At 42.3% G+C, this 14,149-nt stretch overlaps 1 protein-coding gene across 5 annotated transcripts in view; it reads left to right on the plus strand.

Moving 5' to 3' along the window:
* Positions 1-14,149, plus strand: part of DGLUCY (D-glutamate cyclase) — a 96,944-nt gene that overhangs the window by 30,354 nt on the left and 52,441 nt on the right. For all 5 annotated transcript variants that reach the window (XR_006282434.1, XM_038406774.2, XM_043517831.1 and 2 more), the window contains 3 exons: positions 2,853-3,051; positions 4,311-4,461; positions 6,116-6,238. Coding sequence is in view for 4 of the 5 variants with exons in the window: in XM_038406774.2 (XP_038262702.1) it covers positions 2,853-3,051; positions 4,311-4,461; positions 6,116-6,238 (473 nt within the window). In the remaining variant the exon portion in view is untranslated. The remainder of the gene's footprint in view (positions 1-2,852; positions 3,052-4,310; positions 4,462-6,115; positions 6,239-14,149) is intronic.

The raw sequence follows: 14,149 nt of genomic DNA on the forward strand, positions 1-14,149 counted from the left end.
ATCCATTGTCCTGTCCACATTCTTTGCACTGGGGTTCCTACTAAATTGAGACCAATCAGCCCTGAACTCAGTATAGACAATAGAGTTCATCGGGGCAGTCTTAGAGTCCACAAGGCCTTTCTATCACAAGCCAGGTTCAAAACTTTACAAGATCAAGTACTGCAACTGAGAACATACTCTCACATAACAGCACATAGCTGCCTCAGTTTTCTGGGCCACATGGTAGCATGTACCTGTGTAGTTTGACACACCAGACTACATCTCAGAAAGCTGCAGGCATGACTAGTGGTTCAAGTCTCTACGTTAGTTCTGTCATCTCTGGAGTGATAATGGACCCTCTGAAAGTTTGCCTGAAGATTTCCTTTCTCCCCCTGCTACCAAACCTCAGTCTGGTCACAGATGTGTCTTCAGTGGGCTGAGGAGCTCATATGGGGTCCTGCAAACTCAAGGTCTTTGATCATCTCAAGATCTAGAGACTCCTATAAATGTTAGGGAGTTAAGAGTGGAATGTCTAGCTTGCTTGGCTTTCCTCTCCCACATAGTGGGGAAAAAATTATTAATTCTGACAGACAATTTGGTGCCCATGCTTTACATAAACAGACAAGGAGGAACATGGTCAGACCAACAGTGCCAGGAGGCAATTTGCCTATGGACTTCTGTCTCACCTCAGTTTATCTCAGAGCTGCCTACCTTCCAGGGAAACAGAACATGTTAGCGAATCAGCTGAACAGATCCTTCTCCGATCATCTTGAGTGATCACTATGTTCAGACACGGCCAGGCCCAGACTCACTGGCAGATGCTTTTCTCTTGTCCTGGAAGGAATCCCTTGTGTATGCTTTCCTTCTGATTCCTTTACTTCCCAGGGTCATCTTCAAAGCTAAACAAGACCATGCTCACCTCATCCTCATAGCACAAGCATAGCTCCTCAACACAGGTACTCAATCCTACTATCCTTGTCAGTCAAGCCTCCTCTGTCTCTCCTGTTGGATCCAGACATCATTTCCCAGGACCACGGGCACCTACTCCATCCCAACATCCAAGCTCTCCATCTGACAGCATGGGATGCTTTATAGCTGACAACTTTTGAAATGTTCTGCTCAAAGGATGTTCAGAAAGTGCTTCAGAATAGCAGAAAACCCTCAGCTAGGAGCTTTTACCTTGCTAAGTGGCAGCACTTCTCCATTTGGTCTCATAGGAAAGGTGTATTTCCAGAGCAGGGCCTCTGAACCTCCTGCTGGACTATCTTCTAGATTAAAAACAGAGTATTGCAATTAGTTTTATAAGGGTGCATCTAGCATCTATTTCAGCCTTCCATGTCTTGGTGGATAATAGATCCCCTTTCTCTAAACTCATCATCACCTGATTCTTAAAGGGCTTGGTCAGATTATACCCACACATATGAGACCCCATCCCTCCTTGGGATCTTTTGAACTCAGTCCTAGCAAAATAGATGGGACAACTCTTTAAGCCCCTTGCAACTTGCTCCCTCCTTCACCTTTCCATGAAGGTAGCATTTCTGGTGGCAATTACCTCAGCCAGAAGAGTGGGTGAGTTGAAAACTCTGATGTCAGAGCCACCCATACAGTTTTCCATAACATAAAGTTTATCTTTGCCCTCATCCAAAATTTCTCACAAAAGTAGTCTCTAATTTTCATGTTAATCAAGCAATCTATTTGCCCATGTTCTGTCTGAAACACAGTGCACATAGGGATGCGGAAAAGCTTCACTCTTGGATGTGAGAAGGGTTTTAACCTTTCTACCTGGCACAAACTAAATCTTTTAGAACCTGTATGAAGTTGTTTGTAGCAGTTGCAGACAGAGCTATGGGCCAACCAGTTTCCACTCAGAGAATCTCCTCCTGCATCTCTTCATGCATTCGTTTCTGCTACCGACTGGTTAATACAATCCCACCAACTAGAGTGTTAGTACATTCTACTAGTGCGCAGGCAGTTTCTGCAGCTTTCTTAGCACAAATGCAGATTGTAGACATTTGTAAAGCAGCCACTTGGTCATCAGTCCACATTTTTGCATTTCATTATGCCATTTCTGTCAGTCAAGAGCAGTTGTTCTCAACCTACAGCCCAATTAGCACGCAGCTGTGGCCCATGTTACAGCCTTAGGACCATAGAGGTAGTATATATATTGTGTGGATTTGGTCAACATAACACATAGAGAACTGCATATGTGGCCCACAGTGGTAAATAGGTTGAGAACCACTGGTCCAAAGACAATGCCAGTTTTGGACCGGTTATCTTACAATCACTGTTCAGGTAGACTCTGAATCCACCTCCTTGCATGTTTGCTTTTGAGTCACCTACAGTGGCATGGACATGTGCAATCACTCAAAGAATAAAAGACAGTTACTTTTTCTTTTCTGTAATTCTTGTTCTTCAAGATGTGTTCCACTTGTCCATTCCATGACCCTCCTGCCTTCCCCTCTCTTTGGGAATTTGTTTGGTACAAAGGAACTATGGCAGGTCAGTGGCAGCTCTGCTCTCTTATACCAGCACACATTGGTGCATGGCAACAGAGGGCTCTCAAGCCACACCAACTGGTACCAGTGAGGGGGAAAAAATCTCTAACTATGCACAGGGTGCACTCACACCCAGAGTGGAACAGACATGTGCAACCCCTATTAAAGGTCAACAGTTACAGCAAGGTAGATTAACCAGTTATTTTGTGTTGGTTATGCTATCACCAAGAAGAAAAAGAAATGAACAGAACAGGAAAAATCCTGAGATTTAACACTTCATGAATGTCAATTTAGGCAACATTTCTTCATGTAATAATTCATTTTGCTTTAAAAAATTGTGATAATTGTGACAATATAGCTTTTCCTTCATTTCATTAGAACTGATTGCCTGCAGTACAGGATATATGAGTATGGAGCTTGTACTGGCACTTTGAAAAGTCTGAAGGATTATTTTGATCAGCTTAAAGACATGGTGACTTTTTATTTAGGCTGCAGCTTCTCATTTGAAAAGGCAGTCCACAAGGTTGGCGTTCCTCTAAGGAACATTGAGCAGAAATGTAACGTAAGCATGTACAAGGTAAGAATGCAGTAATTGTTAAATTACATCGAGGTTCAGATAGAGTTACATCAGCACATTTTTGTACACTGAAACCTGTACCACAGACCATCTCCAATACACACAATATTGCCTACTAATAAACCACTTTTAGTATCTCCACATGATTTTGCTGTTTTAGTTAAAAGGTTTACTGTACTATGCAATGGATTTTTGTTTCACCTTGGGTTATCATTCAACATGTTTGTTTCTGTTTTCTTGGTCTCAATTAGAAGAAAAAAATCATTCTCACAGTGAGAGCCTATGTTAGTCTTTAGCTTGGAGAAAATATCTACAGTTGTTTACAAAGAAGAATTCGTCTAATTGTGTTTATTACATTCTAGAATTAAGAAAATATCACTATTTATTTCAGTAATGGCATTATCAAGATAAAATAAATGCTATCTTTTGAATTTAGACCTATGAATGATCCTTAACTATTATCTCTTTATACTTTTTAATTGAAATCTAATACCTTTTATTAAACATTTCCTGTGCAGACAATATTATTTTTTGGTTTGCTTACTATTTCTCAAATGACAAATTAACTTGGAAGTAAGGCATTTTATCTTTATAACCTAGATTTGTGTTTCTAAGTGGAAATGACTCAACATTAACATTTCTTTGGACCAATCTGTGACTCCTCTTCCATGGGCAGGAAAGGCCCTGGCCCAAAGAAACTTGAATATTTCTGCTATGGAAATGGAGGATTGCCAATTTTGGGTTGTACTGCGATAAGAATCTGTAGGATCTTTGCAAACTCTGCTATATGCAGTTTCCCTGCATTATAGCACGCATGGAGGGTTGTGGCCAATAGATCTGTTTCTTTGTGCTTTTTACCCCGCTCTCTCCCTTCTCCCCCCATAGAAGAAGAGAAAACTAGCAGTTAGGGCTATACACCTGGGATCCGCAGTTTATCTGGGCTTACCAAAATTAATGCTGCCAAATTAAGGATTTAGCTCTTAGAACATAATTAATGGTGCAGAAGATATTCACTGTAATACATGTTAATTACAAGAGCTGAAGGGTAGAATGTCTGGTTTCTTCAATATTGATTGTTATAGGAAATGGATTATTTTCATTAGATTCTAGTTAGCATATTACTCAAAATCCTTTAAAAATGTATGTTAAAATGTGCCCCTTATAAATTCAAGGGTGCATAGTTATTTCAGAACTGAAAATAAGCCTTGATAGTTCTTCAATTCCTGCTAATGCCTAGGTTATTTTTAAAATTTTGTTAGACAGATATCCCTTGCTGCAGAGTTGCTAGTTTTTGCTGCAATTTAGTGGTCACAATGAGACCAGTTCCTGAAGACAAGTTAGAAGCAGTTGTGGGAGCTACTTATCCATTGAAAGACTCACATGGAGCACCAATTCACATTGGTAACCCTGGTCAGTGTACATTCCATACATTTTTATTCTAGGAGTGAATGAAACTATAAAGCCAAGGAAAAAAATTGACAAAAAGTACAGCGAACAATAAACCTCAGCCTAAATTTCAAATGGCTACATAAAAACCTAATCCTTTTTTATAGGTACATAGGTACTGATTTGTTTACAATTTAGTTTAGCTGAAAGTGAAGGTTTGATGTGACTGAACACAGAAAATGTGTTGGATAAAGAGATGGATGTGTGAAACAGGGAAAGAAGTAATGTAGTCTATTTGGATTTCAGTAAAGTATTTGATTAAATCTTATTTGAAAAATACATGTGGTTTGGCTTGAATATGTGCACTGTCCCATCATTAGAAAGGGGAACAATAAATGGCAGTGTTGGGAGATGTCAATTTCGAGACAGGGGATCAGTTGTAAGCCTGGTATTATTTAGCATCTTCATTAATGAATTTGAAAGTAAACACCACATTGCATTTCAAAATGATATTGAACTAAGATGTGTTAAAAACAACTCTGAGGACAGAGAAAATAATACAATGGACTTAGAGAGTTTAGAAATACAGTCGGGAACAATCAAAAATGAAGTTCAGCATAGAAAAATGTAAACTCATTCATGTAGGGGAAAAAGGTAACAGCTATTCAATAGAAAGATTGTTTGGAAAGCAAAATATCAAAGGGCAACAGTGGAAAACATATTAGAAATGACCTTTTATTATGATATGGTAGTAATAAAAAAAGCCAGAGAAGTTATTGGCCTTATCAAATTACAGAGCATGGAGGGAGGTCTATATGGCACTAGTGACCCTGCACCTAGAATAATGCATACAGGTCTGGGTATTTAACTGCTAGAAAGCGAACTATACATTGGAGTGCATTCAGAGAAGAGCCAACAAAAATGATTGAGGCTATTTTTGTTGGTCTCTGAGGAGAGTTTTTTAAATAATCACATATGGCTTACTCAAACGAAGTCTAAGGCAGGTGGGGGAAAATAAGAAAACCAGCTGCAGATGTCTGAAGAACATAAAGGAAAGAGAGCAATTGTTTAGGAAAATCCAGGACAGTATAACTAGAAATAATTGAATTAAGTCAAGCAAAGGAAAATTTAGGCTGAAGAACAGGAAAGGTTTGATAAGTGAGATCTAATAAGCTGTGGAATAACTGCCAAAGGGAAGTAGTGGAGGCCCTTATCTTTAATTAATGAAAATAGGCTAGACAGAGCACTGGAGAATGTGCTGTAGGTAGGAACATGCCTGAATTGGCAAATAGGAATAACCCACCACAACTCTTATGAAAGTAGCTCTTGAGTGAACAGATCAATTATTGTAAGAACGTTTCCTAGAAACTTTGAAATTCAGAGAGTGCTCAGCAGGTTTTCATTTGTCTCAGATACAGCCAGATATAATATGTAATAAAATATCATCCGTGTTTTACTAATGTACAAAAAAAATTTAAGGCGTGTAATATTAGGAGAGGAACCGAGGACACATACATGCATGCTAAGGGAACCTAACAAGCCACTTGAGTCATAGGTTGGCCTTACCATTGCTGCTTTCCATGCTGCAATTTTAACATAGTGTCACTGGATGAGCTCAGCTTTATACCATTACTGCTTTGCTGGAATTTAATGTTGTTTTACTGTTTGTCAATCATAGGTCTATTAGGAATCCAAAACCTTTCCAGCCCAGACTATGGAGATCCAGTTCAGCCTCACCCTGGGGATGTTTCAGTGTTTTGGGCCTGTGGAGTAACAGGGGTGGAAGCAGTCAGCAACTGCAGTATGTACTACATATGATGTACTTTTTATGGTTGAGATAACAGTGGTTTCATTTTTATGTTGTTCACTGTACACTGAGAGAGTTCTAACTGGCAGGATGTCGTTAGTGGGTCTGATCTTCATTGCCCTGAACTAGACCTGGTTGGAAAACCCTTGATGGACCCATATTCTGCTGGAACAGTTCATCTTTGAGTTATTTTCCCTATGGGTGCTCCACATGAGGTTGTGCACATGCCCATGCACTCTTGATTGGAGATCTTTCTGCTAGTAGTACCTGCAGGGACGCATCTGCGCTGTACACCTCCTTGTGCTCCAGTCTTAGAATATGTCGGGAGGAGTGGACCCATACTACTTCAGTTCATTCTTAACTTCCTGCAGCTTGAGATGGAGTTCTGTGGTATCAGCTATCTGGTTGACTGTTCTTCTTCTGCCCTTTTACTCTTTTTATTTTTGTTTTATAATTAATTTTTAGTTTTGGATATTTGTTTTGTTTTTGCTGCTGTTAATTTACATTTTATAGCACAGATGTGCTTTGAAGGTGTGTTCCTCCATCTGTCCCCCCTTTCTTTGAGGCCCCCTTTTCTCTCAGGCCGCCTTGACTGGCAGCTTTCCTGGCAGGATATGCCCAAGATCCCAGGATTCAAGCCCTTCCAATCCTGACACAAGACTTTCTCCCTTCTGTGATAGGCATTCCAGCTGCCTCTCCTGTCCCATCCAGGCTTCAAGAGTAGATGTCAAAAACTAAGGAAAGACTACCTGAAACTGCTCTCCATGAAGTGCTCCCGTAGACCCACAGGATCAGATTTCTCTCTCTCTCTCTCTCACACACACGCATGCACGCACGCACGCACACACACACACCATTAGACTCAGCAGTGCAGAGTGCTCCAGAGACTTCATTGGCTGCAACCTCCAGAAATCAGGGGATGACTTCAGTTGCACAGAGAGCAACCAAACATAAGAGACCCCGGTCCCCTGATAGAGTATCTAGGAAAGAGAAGTCTCCACTTAGATCTGGGAGCAGGGAAACGTCACATCCAGCGGCACATACTGTCAAGGCTCCCACTAGACATGGTATGAAGGCACCAGCATTGACGAAGAAGACTTTCTTCAAAGCCATGTGCCAAGATACTGCATACTGAAAATCTGAGTATCGAGAAGCCTACAGTTAAGCAGCCCTGAGCTATTGACTCACTGGTACCAAGGTCAGACTCTTCCAGATGGAAGGACTCTTAAAAGAAATTATCTTACCAGGTATTATCCATCAACAGCTAGATCTCTCCAGAATGACTGTCGTCTTTTCTTGTACCGCCTCCTGTACTGCTGGACACATTTCATCCGGGGGAATAGTCCCTGGGCTCATGGGTAGCTTCTAGGTACCTCTCTCACGAGGGCTTTTGTGTTACGGAGGAACCCGAGTTCCCGTTCCTAAGGAGTACCATGAGGACTTTCCCACTGGCACGTTCTCCCACCCTGACAAAACATATCCCCTGATATCACTGCAGCCTCAGGTATAGATCCACCCACCAGTATCATCATGATTGCTGGATCCTCATTGACCTCTAATACTGATGTGAGCCCTGGTACAGACTCCTTCAGCTCTGTCACTAAACATAGGACACCTCCTCTGATTCAGAAGTCTCTATTCAGGGCTGTACCATCTACCACTCTCCTCCTCCCGAGGTCTTCCCTGAAGAAGAGACCTCAGGAGCCAGCAGACACTTGATCCAACAGCTCTGGCAAGACCACCCAAGATGTGTAGTGCCTTTCCCGTACACCCCTCTCCAGGGGGCTTTCGGAGCCCTTGGGCTCCATATGAGGACCAAGTCTACAGGGTATCCTCACACAAGAGGTCCCAACAGGATTCCCATCTACCAGTAGCTCAGGAGCTCCTCACACTACTCAAGAAGGGCAACCAGAGGAGCAAGAGTTCAGATGAAGTATGCCCCAGAAGAGGCAACTATGCCTTCTCTGCCATTCTACATGGACAACTTTCAGAACCTGATGAAATGCATAATAGAGGCTATACAGATTTCCATGGAGGAAATCCAGGAACAAAAGCAATCCTTTGTGGACATCTTGCACACTTTCACCCAGGGCAAGGTAGCCTTACCTATTAATGAGGCTGTTCTCTCACCGGCCCAGACAGTGTGGCAGACTCTGGCCATCATCTCACTTACCTTTACAGGGTCAATAAAAAGTACTATGGCCTAGCCAAGGGCTCAGAATACTTGTTTTCACATCCCACTCCTAATTCCCTAGTCGTCAATGCCGCGAACAAAAGAAGTCAGCAATATCTGATAAAGAACTTAACCATCTGACCTTCTAAGGTGTAAGAGCTACTTTTCAGTGTCTCCAATTCTGAGTTGCCAACTGCCAAGCTCTGATGGCAAAATGACTTTACCTATTATGATATGATTATCATATGGGAGATATGATTGCTCTCTATAAATATATCAGAGGGATAAATACAGGAGAGGGAGAGGAATTATTGAAGCTCAGCACCAATGTGGACACAAGAACAAATGGGTATAAACTGGCCACCAGGAAGTTTAGACTTGAAATCAGACAAAGGTTTTTAACCATCAGAGGAGTGAAGTTTTGGAATAGCCTTCCAAGGGAAGCAGTGGGGGCAAAAGATCTATTTGGCTTTAAGATTCTACTCGATAAGTTTATGGAGGAGATGGTATGATGGGATAATGTGATTTTGGTAAGTAATTGATCTTTAAATATTCAGGGTAAATAGGCCAAATCCCCTGAGATGGGATATTAGATGGATGGGATCTGAATTACTATAGAAAATTCTTTCCTGGGTATCTGGCTGGTGAATCTTGCCCATATGCTCAGGGTTTAGCTGATTGCCATATTTGGGGTTGGGAAGGAATTTTCCTCCAGGGCAGATTAGAGAGGCCCTGGAGGTTTTTCGCCTTCCTCTGTAGCATGGGGCATGGTTGACTTGAGGGAGGCTTCTCTGCTCCTTGAAGTCTTTGAACCATGATTTAAGGACTTTAATAGCTCAGACATGGGTGAGGTTTTTCATAGGAGTGGGTGGGTGAGATTCTGTGGCCTGCGCTGTGCAGGAGGTCGGACTAGATGATCAGAATGGTCCCTTCTGACCTTAGTATCTATGAATCTATTATAGTAAATGTTCTCACTTTATTGAGTCTTTGCCTCAGAACAAGAGAGAGCAGTTTCTAGCTCTTATTACAGATGGTCATACAATAGCCATAGCCTTCCTGCAGGCCTCCCTTAACACAGTGGATATGGCCTCTCATTCTATGCCCTGTGCCATAGTCATGTGCCAGGCCTCCTGGGTACAGTCCTCTGGCTAGCTCAAGGAAGTACAAAATATTATTGGCTTGTCTTTTAAAGGCCTAAGCTCTTTAGTGACATGCAAACAGATCTCTTTATTCACTCAAAGACTCCAGGGTGACATTGCACTTTCTTGGTATCTACACTCCATCTACAAAGTGAAAATATAGCAAATTTCAGACAGCACAATGCTCCCATCCAGTGTACTTTAAGGCATCTCAAAGAATTATTGAGCCACCCAAAAAAAGGTTTAGGCACAAGAAAGGCCTATTCTCCATTGTCGCCTCTCAGATGGCTATCTCATCCAAATGACCATTTTGATACTTTGGTCGAGATTTCTCCCCAGTGGATTTTTAGCTACAGCATTCATCCATTTTCTCAACCTATGGAGAACACCTTGCCCACTTCCTCCATTTTTAGGAGCATATCATCTCAGACAAATTGATATCGAAAATAATCTTGACAGGCTACTCCAGGGTTTCTCAAACTTCATTGCACCACGACCCCCTTCTGACAACAAAAATTACTACACTACACCAGGAGTGGGGACTGAACTCGCCCAAGCCCTGCTGCCCTGGGTGTGGGGATGGAAGCCGAAACCCAAGGGCTTCAACTCCAGGCAGGGGGACTGTAACCTGAGCCCCGCTGCCCAGAGCTGAAGCCATTAGGCTTCAGCCCTGGGCAGTGGAACTCGGGCTTTGGCTCCAGGCCCCAGCAAGTTTAAGCCAGCCCTGGTGATCCCATTAAAATGTGGTCATGATCCACTATGGGGTCCCAACCCAAAGTTTGAAAACCGCTGGGCTGCTCCCCCCCATCCCTGTTCAGGGATCCTTCTCACAGGGGGCTCCTAAAGTAGGAGGTAGAATTCCTCCTGCAACTGAGGACAATCAAAATCATTCCTCCAGGCTTTTTCAGAAAGGGTTTCTGGTCCAGGTACTTCCTGGTCCTGAAGAAAAAAAGGAGGGTGGAGATCGATTCTAAACCTTTGCTCTCTAAAAAAATTTTTATTCATACACAGCACTTCAGGATGGTCATCTAGCAATGACCATTCTATTGTTAGATCCCAGGGATTAGTTTATCACCCTCAATATCCGGGATCCCTACTTTCAAGTAGCCATAGACCCTGTTCACAGTTGTTTCTTCAGGTTCGTGGTAGGCACTAATCACTACCAGTACTGTGTCCTGCCATTGGGCTTATCAACAGCTCCTACGGTCTTTACAAAGTTTGCTTTGCAGAGAGGATGAGGAGTCACTCAATCTCCTCTCAAGAGAGTGTGTAAGTAGGTATCAGGATGCATTTTGGCATGCTATGAGACTTCTAGATTGTACCCACCCTCCTAGAGTCACTACTCACTTCATGCAGGCTCTATCTACTTCCAGTGCCATCCTTAGGAAAGTATGCCTCAAGCACATTTGCAAGGCAGCCACCTGGTCCTCCATTCACATATTTTTCACAGCATTATCCCTTACTCCATGCCACCAAAGTGGACATGACATTTGGTGAAGCTGTTCTGCACTCTGTACTGGATCTACCTCCTCAGCATCCTCTTCCACATTGAGGTACTGCTTGGTACTCTCCTCATGAGAAACCCAAATGGACAACACTTGAAAAAGGAGAGGTTACTTACCTTGTATAGTAACTGGAATTCTTTGAGATGTTTTGTCTGTATGGGTGCTCCACTACCCACCTTCCTTTCTCTTTTGCTTCAGACTTTTACTATGCTCTGAGGTTGAGAAGAAACTGGAGAGGTATGGGTCTGCTTTTCTCCATATGCCCTCTTACTGGAGCATAAGGCATAAAGTACAGGTGCGGACCCGTGGGATATACTAGCAGAAAAATCTCTGATTGAGAGTGCACAAGTGCATGCATGTCCTCAAATGGAGCACGCATAGGGACAAAACAACTTGAATTCCAGTTACTGTAAGATGATAAATAACCTCTTCTTCCAGCAGAATCAAAATGAAATGCAAAATCATGTTGATTTCACTAAAATTTTATTTAGTAGGAAAACTGGAGAAAAAGAGTTATGGTAATGTGGAAATGTTCCGTTTCAGCATTTTGGGAAAGAAATGTTTTGATTTTTCATTTCGAAATTGCTTTTCTTTCACATTTTTTTCAAATTTTGTATTATATTGTGTGTGTATATATACACACTTGGAAGGATTAGATTTTAATTGCTGTCAGTAAACATAGATTTCACCATACACACACAAAATGATGAAAAAAATCTTTCCATCAATAATAATTTAACTTTATAGATAGAGTAAGAAAAATGCTGCTTGAGAACTTTAGTTTGATTTTAAGGATATTTATTTTGTACAGTTTGACATGTGATGCTGGCAATTTTTGTTTTGATAGTTACAAAACTTTAACTTTTTTGAACCTCAACATATACTATCTTAAATAATTATTGCCTGACCCTCCCGCATAATTTCCTGCAACTGTAAAAATGAAAATTGATTAAAAATAGGGGGAGAATACAGTAAAAGCTTATTTATCTGGCATGTTGGGAGAATGGGAGGTGCTGGTGTCATAAACATACAGCTAAGGGTAGTATAAAATCCCTCCTTTACTTAAGCTTATCTTTACCAGCTTAGGTTAAACACTTCCCCAAAGCACAAATTCTTCCTTGTCCTTGGGACGGTATCGCTGCCACCACTGAGTCAGTTAGACAAAGAATTAGGAAAAGGACCATGTGGAGTTCCTGTTTCCCCAAAATATCCCCCCAAGCCCCTTCACCCCCTTTCCTGGGGAGGCTTGAGAGTAAACAAGATGAGCACAGACCAGCCCCTTGTGTTTTTAGGACACTAAAAACCCATCAGGTTCTTAAAAGCAGAGCTTTATAATAAAGAAAAAGTAAAAGAAGAACCTCTGTAAAATCAGGATGGAAGGTAATTTTACAGGGTAATCAGATTCAAAAAACAGAGGATTCCCCTCTCGGCAAAACTTTAAAGTTACCAAAAAAAAAAAAAAACCAAAACAGGAATACCCCTCCCTCTTAGCCTAGGGAAAATTCACAAGCTAAAACAAAAGATAATCCAATGCATTTCCTTCCTATTACTTACAATTTGTAATCTTAGATGCTTAGTTCAGGTATGGCTTTAGGAGATGTATTTTTCTTGCCCTGGTTCCTCGCTGTCTTGGAGAGAACACAAAGAAACACAAAACAAAAACTTTCCCCCACAGATTTGAAAGTATCTTCTCCCCTTATTGGTCCTTTTGGTCAGGTGCCAACCAGGTTAGCTGAGCTTCTTAACCCTTTACAGGTAAAGGAGGGATTTTATGCTACCCGTAGCTGTATGTTTATGACAGCTGGTAAGTGAAAAATTCTGGTTAACTAAGAGGGTGGGAGTGGGGGCACTCAAGGCACAGGCTCTGGGAGGGAGTTTGGGTGCGGGAGAGAGTGTGGGGCAGGGGGTTGGGGTGCACGGGGAAGTGCAGGGTACCAAATCTGGGGGTGCTCACATTGGGTGGCTACCTACAAGCAGCGACCGGTTCCTGCAGCCCCTAGGCTGAGGTGCGGCTGGGCAGCTCTGCACACGCTGCCCCCATCCACACGCACTACCCCTGCAGCTTCCGTTGGCCGCAGTTCCCGGCCAATGGGAGCTGCGGAGCCTCTGCTGGGGCGGGGGCAGAGTGCATAAAGCCGTTTAGCTTCTAAGGGCAGCGGGGACTGGTCGCTGCTTGTGAGGAGCCACCCAAGGTGAGTGCCCCTCAGATCTGGCACCCCACATCCTCTTCCACATCCAAACTCCCTCCCAGGGCCCTCGCCCCAACCCCACACCCCCAAACTCCCTCCAAAAGCCTGCGCCTCGCATCCCCCCCCCAACCTCCAGCCCTGCACACACACACACCCCGCATTCCGAACCCCTCGTGGCCATTCCTCCGCCTAGGAGCAACAGGAACATGTCGCCGCTTCTGGGGAGGCATATAGGGAGCCTGCCGGCCTCATACCAACAGGGACTATAAAGCAGACTTTCTATGAAGATTAGAAATGCCAGTGTACAGAGCTTTCCAGTTGGTACAGGGCCAGATAACACAGCTTTTACTGTACTTTAAAACCATAATTTACACTACTGTGAAAATTTAACTCAATAACAACAACAAAATGCTTAAAAATAAACATCAATATTACCTGTCAAAATTATTTTAAAAATCTAATTTTGCCAAGCCCACTTATTTTACAATATAAAATAAAATCAACTGAAACAAAACATTCTGATTTTCTCAAAAAAACCCATTTTGACTGATCCAAAAAAAATTTTTCCTGAATTTTCTTGCACAGAGAATTTCAAAAATTTGGGGGTTTGTTCCAAATCACAACAAAAACAAACTTCAGGATTCTTTGTGAAACAGCATTTCCATTCTCCACACAGCTCTGCACTACACCTTATGCAGACATTTATATTTAATGCAAAGTGAGGGCACAGTGGATGTGAAATGCTTGCAAACCTAAGTGGCAGTGTTTTACGTTATGTCTAAATGACTACACATTATATTTTTAATGCTTCTACAAAGTGAGTTTAGTAACATGGACTAGAGCAGTGCTTACAGAGGATAGGCTGCCTCTCACACACATTTACTATACAGCAATTCACA

This window comes from Dermochelys coriacea, chromosome 6 (assembly GCF_009764565.3).
Source record: "Dermochelys coriacea isolate rDerCor1 chromosome 6, rDerCor1.pri.v4, whole genome shotgun sequence".
Taxonomy (NCBI): domain Eukaryota; kingdom Metazoa; phylum Chordata; order Testudines; family Dermochelyidae; genus Dermochelys; species Dermochelys coriacea.